This window comes from Dipodomys ordii, unplaced genomic scaffold (genome assembly GCF_000151885.1).
Source record: "Dipodomys ordii isolate 6190 unplaced genomic scaffold, Dord_2.0 Scaffold38, whole genome shotgun sequence".
In the NCBI taxonomy this organism is placed as follows: domain Eukaryota; kingdom Metazoa; phylum Chordata; class Mammalia; order Rodentia; family Heteromyidae; genus Dipodomys; species Dipodomys ordii.
Genome location: NW_012267254.1, coordinates 5,567,246 through 5,578,339, shown reverse-complemented (window position 1 = coordinate 5,578,339; position 11,094 = coordinate 5,567,246). Strand labels below are relative to the sequence as shown.

General features: G+C 41.4%; 1 protein-coding gene across 1 annotated transcript; it reads right to left on the bottom strand.

Annotated features, from left to right (window-relative positions):
• Nucleotides 1–9,641: 9,641 nt before the first annotated feature.
• Nucleotides 9,642–10,649, bottom strand: Gpr119 (G protein-coupled receptor 119). Its single transcript, XM_013018067.1, has one exon. It carries the CDS (start codon nt 10,647–10,649, stop codon nt 9,642–9,644), a length of 1,008 nt encoding a protein of 335 aa, XP_012873521.1.
• Nucleotides 10,650–11,094: the final 445 nt, after the last annotated feature.

Here is an 11,094-nt window from a genome sequence, read left to right as displayed (position 1 = left end):
TTTTTTCTTTTTGCTTATGTGGTGCTGAGGAATTGAACCCAGGGCCTCAGGCATGCAAGGCAAGCGCTCTACCACTGAGCCACCTTCCCAGCCCTGCAATCCATACTTCTGTGTCCCATTGCCTACTTCACAGTGTTATACAAAGAGATACTTCAGAATTTCTTCATGTACTTCCCAATACCCCCTTTAATAACCCTGAACTCGTAGTAGTTCATAACTCATCTTTCACAGCCCTAGCAAGTCATAGTTAAAGGTAGACTGTAAATTGAAAATAATTTTTCCTTTCAATGAGACATGCTAGAGAGTGAGACAGTGTAGACAAAAGTAATAACTAAGCCAAACATGATGAAGCAAGGATGATCACTTGTACCTAGGACTTTGAGGCCAGCTAGTGAAACATAATGGGACCTTATTTTGTTAACTGACATTTTTTGTCTTTTCTGTTTTGGTACTGGGGTCTGAACTCAGGACATTGCACTTGTTAGGCAAGCACTTTGCCACTAAGCTACATCCCAGCCACGAGAACCTATTTTAAGAGGAAAAAAAGAAAGCAATAGCTAGTAATTATATGGTTTCTATTATATACCAGGTACTGTTGTAAGTCATTTGTGTTTACAAAAGAGTCTCAATCCTTATAATCACCACTTTAAGGTAGGTGCTATTCTTGTTTTTTTTTTTTTTTGTCTGTCCTGGGGCTTGAACTCTGGGCTTGGGCGCTGTCCCTATGCTCTTCAGCTCAAGGCAAGCGCTCTACTGCTTGAGCCACAGCGCCACTTCCAGTTTTCTAGTGGTTTATTGGAGTCTCACAGGCTTTCCTGCCTGGGCTGACTTTGAACCACGATCCTCAGATCTCAGCCTCCTGAGTAGCTAGGATTACAGGCGTGAGCCACCAGCGCCCAGCATTATTCTTGTTTTGTAGATGAGTAATAGAAGTATAGAAGGATGAAATGCTTTGCCTCTAGAAAATGGCAGTGCCAGGATATTAACCCAGGCAGTCTGACTCATAAGTCCATGCTTATAATCACTATGCTAGAGGTGTACTGACTTCCTTGTCCTATTGACCGTAAGTTTATGGCAGGTGTGCGCTAAAATATATTGATTTCATTAATTCCCCTATCTTTATAGCAACATGAAAGAAAGAAGATCAATAGTTTTTGTGGTTGGTCACTCTTTGACACTTAACTGTAATACAGGATTTAGATTATTTTCCTGGACACTTGTCAGTGTGATTCTATCATTTTGACTTTGTTCTCCACTTTCTATTACTTCCTTCTCTTTTGTTGGGCTTTCTTCTTCATGACCTGGTTCATCACTACCCTACCCTTTCTTCCTCCAGGGTTGGGTAGCATAGCAGGATCCAGGAAAAAGTTCTTGTTATTAAAGGCAACACACTGGAATAACAAGAACTTGTTCTGGTTGTGCATTGGAACATTTTCATTTACTGCAGAATCTGAAATTCTTGATACAGATTCCAGTTTGAAATTTAATAATTAGGACATGGGACTGGACTTCTCACCCTCTCTGCTAGTGCAAAATAGTATTTTGTTATAAACAAATGTGTAGGATAAATTATTAAACTACTAAGAATGGACTTATAAATTAATAATTCTCTATTCACTAAAGCATATCACTTATGGGAGCTTTTTTTTTCGGTGGTGGGGCTTGAACTCTGAGCTTGGGCGCTATTCTTGCGCTCTTCAGCTCAAGGTGAGCGCTCTACCACTTGAGCCACAGCACCACTTCTGGATTTCTAGTGGTTTATTGGAGGTAAGAGTTTCACGGACTTTCCTGCCTGGGGTGGCTTTTAAGTATGTTCCTCAGATCTCAGCCTCCTAAGTAGCTAGGATTACAGGCGTGAGCCACCAGCACCTGGCTTATGGGAGCTTTTAAACCTACTCTAATAGGATATTGTATGTAAGTTAAAATAATACAATTGGGGCTTGAACTCCGGGCCTGGGTGCTGTCCCTCAGCTCTTCAGCTCAAGGCTAGCGCTCTACCACTTGAGCCACAGAGCCACTTCCGGGTTTTCTGAGTGTTTATTGGAGATAAGAGTTTCACGGACTTTCCTGCCAGGGCTGGCTTTGAACTGCATCCTCAGATCTCAGCCTCCTGAGTAGCTAGGATTACAGGCGTGAGCCACCGGTGCTGGGCTTCCCAACAATCTTGATTTCTAAGTTTTTTCTGAGGGGTATTTCTCATGTCTTGTCAGTGTGTCAGCATTAGAATCCAAAATTGGATGCCTTACTCATTATAAATGAAGTAAGGAGGCTGAGCCTAAGTAATTTGCAGCACTTCTGGTGGCTAGGCAGGAGATGGGGGCTGTCCACTCAACTCCAAGGCCTAGAGGTGAGACAAGCCATACTTTGAAGTACAGATGCCTGGCTCAATGGGGTGAGCTTGGAGGGCTCTGCTTCAGAGAAATACAGGTGTCATTAGGAAAGGTTTCATATAGAGAATGCTCTGATTCTGCATTGATTAACTCAAGTGGCTTGAATCACCAGCTTCTAGGTAGCCTCTAAGCAGACCATACTGTAAGGGTAAGGCCTATCTTTCCTAGATGGAAAAGTTCTGCTGGTACCCAAATATGTCCATATGTCTGGCATCTTGTCTTCAAGGTGGGGGAGGATGATGGCCCCCCCTCCCCAACAGGTGATAGGCCTACCTGGATCCCTAGAGACAGGGATGGGCACTTGGCTGATAAGTTACTGAACCTTCCAGTGTAGTGCCTGGGACTGGGAGTGTCCTGTGACCCGGCCCCCTGGCCTGACCGTATTTTGGCATGGAACAACATAGGTGCTGGATGCCATGCCACATGTGTCTCTGTGATCATGTCCTGTGTCCTGTCTCCTGGCTCATCTCCCGTCATTATGGCATCCCAGTTCAGTTCTCCATTGGAGCTGAATTGGTTAGTTGGTATTGTTTTTGTTCTTTCTTTCCTCTCTGGCCTGTTTCCTAGTTGTGCTAAGTGTATTTGTGGGCTGCAGGCCTTTGTTACAGTGGGTGGCCTGCAGACTGCTAGTGTTGTAATAAAGATTCCAAGACTCCATCCTTCAAAATGTGGCTTCTCTGATAAGTTACCTTGCAACATCAACTCTTCATATCTTGTATCTCTACTGCTTATTTAGTAAATAAGAAAAAATATTTAACACATTTATTGTATCAGATGATTAAAGTACCTGCTAATCTTGAAGTAGTGTTTGGATTTTTGAGGTTGAGAGTTTGAGTCCCTTAGAAAAATGTTTGCATTATGGTCTCTTTTTCACATGTAAAATAAAGTCAGCCTCAATTTATTGGTTTCAGTTTCTCACCTTTTGTAGAACTACCTCTGAGCTGATAGGACATTCATTTGCTTTTCTATAGGAAGCATTTTTATATTGGTTCAATGGCACAATGGACCAATCTATGAAAATACTACAGGTAGTAAAAGCACATTGAGCATTTTGGCAAGACAGCGTAACATTTTACTAGACCTGTGACTGCTATCTCAGTGTGTTTATCAGCTTTTTAGTCCTAAATGTCAACACAATTGAGACAGAACTGGAAATGGTATGGTTTTATTATATAGCAAATGGGAAATACAATTAAACTGTGGGATTGTTGGGCACATCCACCAAAAAATACACCTAAACAGATGGGAGAGCCTCCCTCAGGTTCTTGGCACTGACATAGTCCTGGTTCTTCTAGTGAGTGTTCAGAAGGAAATGAACCCTGCCAGCCCCATTGTGTAGAGGGGTTTGAAAGAAACAGGAACTGCTTTGTGTGTTAAACAGACTTGTAGACCTTGAGCAGCTTTATCAGTTGTTTCTAGGATTCTTCATGATAGAGCACTTTGGGCCCAATGGCTGATTATGGTACTAACAGCTTATAAATCCAGTGAACATATGGCTGGATAGTAGCATGTTAAACTCTCATGCACTTTAACCTGCCACAGCCAATCCATTAGGTGGAGCACATCTTTCCCTTTCAGCAAACTGAGCCTAGAGCTTCAAGGCTTCAGCTGCATCAAGAATTGTCTCCTAGCTCTGTGTTTGTTTTATTCCCATACTGACTTAACATTTGATGATATGAATGTAACAGTAAACTTTTGAGAGAAAAACACTGTTTTTGTTTGTTTTTTGTTGCTGTTTTTTTGGTCAGTCATGGGGCCTGAACTGGGTCTAGGTGCTGTCTCTTAGCTCTTCAGCTCAAGGCTAGCGCTATACCATTTGAGCCACAGCACCATTTCTGGCTTTTTCTGCTTATGTGGTGCTGAGGAATCGAACTCAGGGCCTCATGCATGCAAGGCAAGCACTCTACCACTGAGCCACCTTCCCAGACACAACACTGAAAATTTTAATATCTGGGTATCAATACCTGCGTGTATGTGCCTGTGAGTGCATGTGTGTTTGTCTGCACACACACATGCCAGTACTGGGGCTTGACCTCAGATCCTGTGCTCTGTCCCTTAACTTTTTTACTCAAGGCTAGCATTCTACCACTTGAGCTACACTGGCTTTTTGGTAGTTAGTTACATAGAGTCTCATGGACTTTCTTGCCCAGGCTGGCTTTGAAACATGATTCTCAGATCCCAGCCTCTTGAATAGCTAGGATTACAAATGTAAGCCACTGACACTTGGCATATACTTTGCTACATTGACAATGGACTTGCAAAGTTATGAGCTTGCTTAACCTGTTGTATTTTGTTAGTCCAGATTTCTGATTTTCAAGAGACAGATTAACCCCAACAGCACAACATATCAAGAGATTATTTTTGTTAAGTAAAACAAAATAGTTAACTCCCTCAGTATTGTTTACATTTTCAGGAATTCTTGTGTTTTTATTTCCTAGAGTTACTCATGTTCTGTAGTTTACTTATGTGTTCTCTTATCCACCAACCCAAAGAAATGTCACACATCAAGAAATGCTAGCAAACATAGAAATAAAAATTCCTATAAATGTTTAATGCTCCTTGATCTCATAATACTGCTTTATATTACCATTTATGCTGAAGGAATCAAACAGAGGTACATCAAAGATTTATATGTAGAATATTCACAGTGGTATTATAACAAGGAGAAATCAGAAATAATCTAAATTTTAGCACTACTATAGGGAAATGGTTAAAGTAATTACATATGCTTTTGTTGACAAACTACGTAACCATTACAAGTCATGTTTTTGAAGACTTAATAGCATAGGATAATATTCATAATATTAAGTGAATAAAAAAGATGAATAATAACAGTGGTTATCTCTGGATGGTAGAGTTATAGTTACCCAAATGATTTTCTACTTCCCCCAATTTCCTAATATATCTATTATATTTCAATTGCCTACTTTTCTAATATATATATATATATGTATATCAATTTATATATCAATTGCTGAAAAGAATCTACCTTCTTTGCAAGTCCACCAGGAGACAGCATTGGACATGTGAATGAAATATAAATATTACTTCTCTAGTATATTCCCTCATCTGTCAAGGAGCCTGTGTCAAAAAAGCCACTAAACTTTTACATAGCATTCTTTATTTCTGCTCTGGGATGTTTATTAAACACGATATATTTAATTGTCATCATTTTAAAACCCAGTGCACAAGACTCTTTCATTTAAAACAAACAAAACTCCCACCTTATTTAGGGATTGGGGGAATTTATGATTCTGAGCCAAACTTTGGTGGAAACTTTTTTTCCTGCCAAGGGTCATTTACAAAATCATTCTTGGGCCATGCAAATTATCAATACAGCCAGATAGGCAGCCAAAGAGAAACATGTGTGTCTGTCCCTTCATGTACCAAGTGATTTTGCAGGTTTTATATGGCTACACCCCCATTCTCTTTTGCTTTTCGTTATTTATCAGGTAGGGTCTTGTGCTTTTCCCTGGAGCCAGACTGGACTACAGCCCTCTCTATGGCTTTCCACATCGCGGGAACCACAGACATGTACAATTGGGCTCAGATTATTAATTGAGAATTGGTGTTACTTTTTGACTAGCTGGCCTTGAACCACAATCTTCCCAATCTCTATCCCCTGAATAGCTGGAATTAGAGGCATGACCACTGGGCCTCACCATTAAATTTTCAATATTTATGGGGCAAAATGTGTTGTTTTGATATATTTTATGATGCAGAATGATTGCATCATGGTAATTCAATTACATTCTAGCTGGGTGCTGGTGGCTCATGCCTGTAATCCTACCTACTCAGGAGGCAGGAGGCTGAGATCTGAAGATCATGGTACAAAGTCAGCCTTGGCAAGAAAGTTAGTTTAACTCTTATTTGCAATTAAGGAATAGCAAATCAGAAGTGAGGCTGTGGCTTTAGTAGTAGAGCACTAGCCTTGAGCAAAGAAAAGTCAGGAACAGTGCCCAGGCCCTAAGTTCAAGCCTCATGATTGTCATGCGTGCTCTCTCTCTCTCTCTCTCTCTTACACACACACACACACACACACACACACACACTTACATCTCTCTCTCTCTCTCTCTCTCTCTCTCTCACACACACACACACACACATACACTTACATTCTACTTTGTATATGTTACCTTAGGAAGGTGTGTTTTTGCAGCAAGGCAAGGAATTAAGCTTTGACCCACCAAAAAAGATGGAATTGGTTTGAAACTGCTTTCAATTTTGTCTGAAGCCTGGTTATTATTTTCATTTTACTTAGCTCATAGTAATTTTTTTGTTGGGCATGGGGCTTGAACTCTGGACCTGGGTGATGTCCCTCAGCTCTTCAGCTCAAGGAAAGTGCTCTATCGTGGTCAATTCCAGATTTCTCATGATTAATTGGAGATAAGAGTCTTATGGACTTTCCTGCCTGGGCTGTCTTTGAACTGTGATCTTCAGATCCTCAGATTTCAGCCTCCTGAATAGCTAGGATTACAGGCGTGAGCCACTGACACCTGGCAGCTCATAGTAATTTATAAGCCAATCTAAGAAGGTACTAGTGTTAGTTATTTGTTGGACACAGTATTTTCAAGGCACATAGTTCCAACTTATTTTGTTGTAGGAACATAAAGCTTGCTATGATGAAAGCAAGCTCATTCCACTTGTAAGTCAGAGTGTTAAACAGCAACTGCAAAGATTTGCCAAAGAAATGCTGATGTGCTGCAGAATAGATCAGTGAAAAACAAGTCATTAGATAGAGGCTCACGATAGGGAGAAGGGAATTTTCAGGAGTGTGAAACCTCTACTGTGTGTGGATGGGAGGGTAGTAAGATGGAGGGTGCACAAATGGAGGGAGGAAGGGTAAGCAAATATAGTAATTATATTCAGTATACATTATGTAAAAATAGAACCATGTAAGGGATAAGATGGAGAAAGATAGGGAAGAATGGTGGAAGTGGTGACATTGATCAAAATGCATTGTACTCATAACCTGACTTCCGCAATTGAAACCCTTACATAAAACTACTTAATAATAATAATAATTACATATATATAAATTTTAAGAGTGTGAAATCTAAAAGGTGATCATTATCCCCTGCATTCAAGTGCAAAGCATCATGAGCCATAACTTTTTTTTTTTTACAGGAGATGGCTAGGCTAGATTCCATTCAGGTTCTGAATATTATAATTTATGATTTGAATGAGTTATTTTCAAGAGCCTTTAAGAATTAACCTTTGTCGGATGCCAGTGGCTCATGCCTGTAATCCTAGCTACTCAGGAGGCTGATATCTGAGGATCATGGTTCAAAACCAGCCCAGGCAAGGAAGTCCATAAGACTTTCAATAAACCACTCAGAAAACCGGAAGTGGGGGCTGTGGTTCAAGTAGTAGAGCACTCGCCTTGAACTGAAGAGCTGAAGGACAGTGCCCAGGCCCAGAGTTCAGGCCCCACGACTGACAAAAAAAAAAAAGAATTAGCCTTTGCCCATTGGACACATCAAAATTTTTAAGAGATATTGAGGAATTAACTTTCCAAGGTTGCTTTGCCACCAAATCCCAGACAAATCAATCAATACTGCTTTAATTTTATCTTTGCCTTTTGTTGTCTACTCACTAACTTTGGGGAGAAATAATACAGTTTAAAACCTTGAGAGTCACACTGTCTAAGAATCTTCCTTGAAGACCAGCAGTTTGAGGAAATGGTTACAGGAAAGCTCAGGAAGGCAGAGTTTGGTTCCTGGGTCTTTCCCCTACTCTGGAACTTTCCTGCTAGGGTTGTCTGGAGGGAGCTCAAACATAATATCCAGCTGCCAACATTCTCATACATCACCTCCCTCCTTCTCTCCCTCTCTCTCCCTCCTTGCCTCTTTCTTTCTTCTCTCTCCCTGAAATACTGGGGGTTGAAATCAGGCCTTGTGCATGCCAGGCAGCTTTCCACACACTAAGCTACGTTCTCCTCATTATACCACACGGAAAGAAGAATGAGTTGGTCTCCTGAGAGATTTTGTTGGTGCCTTGTATGCCTGAGTTTCTTAGGAAAAGGTAAATTTGGGGATAAATGGAAGAAAGTTTAGCCATGAGCAACAAAGTATATCCAGTGTGGAGAGCTTGGAAGTGCATCTTAGTACCTGCCTCCCTTTCCTCTTTCTTCCTTTTCCGTGCCTCAGATTTTGTGGTTCATCAGTGTTACCAGCAAGTAGCTACAAGTGATACAGGAGCCAAACAAGGAGAAAGAGTGCCAGGGAGTTAAAAAAACGTGATGGACTGTGAGGGGAAATATCAGAAATAATCACAAGATGGGCTATTTCCCAAATAAATAGTATTTTGAACTCCATAAAAAAAGACAAATGTTAGACTCTACAATTTAGGTTCATATATTTTATGCAAACTTACTATATATAATCACTGATGTACATTAGGGAAAGGCAAGAAGTACAAGAACTCACTTTTTGAGAGCAATTGGTGTAATAAATCACTATAATAAAGAGTTAAAAAGAAAATGACCTGGTTTCTCAAGTGCTGTGCTTCTCCAGTATGGGAGCCACTAGCGATAAGTAACTATTGAAATATGATTATTTTCCATTGAGCTGTTCTGTAATAGTAAAATACACACTAGATTTCAAAGATTTAGTATGACAAAAGTAAATTTTTATGTTGATTAAATATTGAAGCAAACAGACCTAATAAATATAATAAACAGACCTAAATAAAACATAGACATTAATGTTTAAGGAGTGGAAATGTTAATTACTCTAATTTAACGAATATGTGTTGTAGATTTGCATTGGAAAAATCACAATATACCCCATAAATATATATGATTAAAACAATTTAAAAATTAAAAGCTTGAGACTTTAAAAATAGCCTGTTTCCTTTTCAACATGGCTACTAGAACATTAAAACTATATGCAGCTTGCATTCTGTTTCTGTTGGACAGTGTTGCTCTGATATGTTAAAAAAAATAAGATTTCATTTACAAACAGTTTTTTGGCAGTACCTTTGTCGCTATAAGTGAGTATACCGCTACAGGAAACAGGCTCACTTAAAATAAAAACCAGAACATTGAAGAGTGGAGATTTGCAAAGGGAGAATCTGATTGTAGAAGAAAGTCAAGATCCTGCCTCTCCCTCTGGGGGTGAGGGGATGTGAGAATAAGGTGGTCAATTTCCTGGGCCGAGTGCTGTTATTCTCCTAGCTCCATGTGACCTCCTAGCTGGGATCCAGAGTAGGGAGGGTAAAGCACTTGGAAACATCTCCATTCTTACCATCTCAGTCATCAAGCTCGGAGTGAAAGATAGTGATGATACGACAGGAACTTTCCCTTGGCCTCTCTGGACCACCTTTCTTGGCTGAGAGAAGTAGAAGGAATGAGGTGAGCCCCTTCTTCACTCCCAGAGCCATGTGGTAGAGCTGCTGCCGCACCTCCTTCTGCCAATAGGCATAGATGAGTGGGTTGAGCAGGGAGTTGCCTACACCAAGCAGCCATAAGTACTTTTCCAGTACTTGGTAGAGGTGACATTCATGGCAGGCCACCTGTACAATGCTAGTGATTAGAAAGGGGGACCAGGACAGAGTGAAGCTCCCAATGAGAACAGACACAGTGCGGACAGCCTTGAAGTCACTTAGAGACCTGGGGGGGCGGTAAGCTCCATCCATGGCTCCTGCCTGTTCCATCTTTCGGATCTGCTGGCTGTGCACAGAGGCAATCTTCAGCATGTCACAGTAGAAGAAGATGAAGACAAGTACAGCAGGGAAGAAGCCAGCACAAGACAGGGTCAGCACAAACCTCGGATGAAACACAGCAAAGAAGGTGCAGGGCCCCTGGTAGGTGGTCTGCTGGAATATGGAGACTCCAAGTGGGAGGAAGCCAATGAGGTAAGAAACCAGCCACAGCCCTGCAATGCAGGCCCCAGCCACCAGCCCATTCATAATCTGGAAGTAGCGGAGGGGCTGCTTAATGGCAAGGTATCTGTCAAAAGCAATCAACATGACGGTGAGGACAGAGGCAGCAGCAGAAGAAGTGACAAATGCCATCCGAAGACTGCACAGGGTCTTCTGTGTGGGCTCATCAGAACTGGAGAGCTGGTCTGAGAGTAGGCCAGAGATAGCCACACCAATCAAGGTGTCAGCCACAGCCAAATTCAAAGTAAAGCAGAAACCGACACCATCACTCTTGTGGATTGACAGCAGCATAGCCACAATCATTAGTGCATTAACAACAATGATGAGGATGGTCAGGAGAGCAAGGATCACTCCAAACAAGAAAGATGACTCCATTGTCTTGAAGTGTCTTGAAGGACTTCAAATTACTAGGGCATTCTGACCTGTCACTTCAAATTCTCATGGACCGGGTTATGATGAGCTGCAGGTTCAGAACCACAGCACAATTCTACCCTTTACTGGCAGTCCAGGCTGGCAGCTGGCAATCTTTGGGATCCTGGTGTCATTAAAAATTACTCACCCTCTCTTTTCAGTCCTCAGCCTCCTGCCTCTCCAGCTTTCTGAAGGCAGCAATCGCAGTGCAAACCTCTCCCTAGCCTCTGAGATAGTCCCTCCCCCTCCAACAGCCAAGTTACTAGACAACTGCCAAGTACCTGGCACACTCTATCTCTCCAAGTCCTCTCCCTTCATTGATGCTCATCAGATCTCCTGTCTGACAAAAGAAATAATTGACTCTCATCATTCCTCCTCCATAACCTGATATTAAGCTTCTACTCTTCTT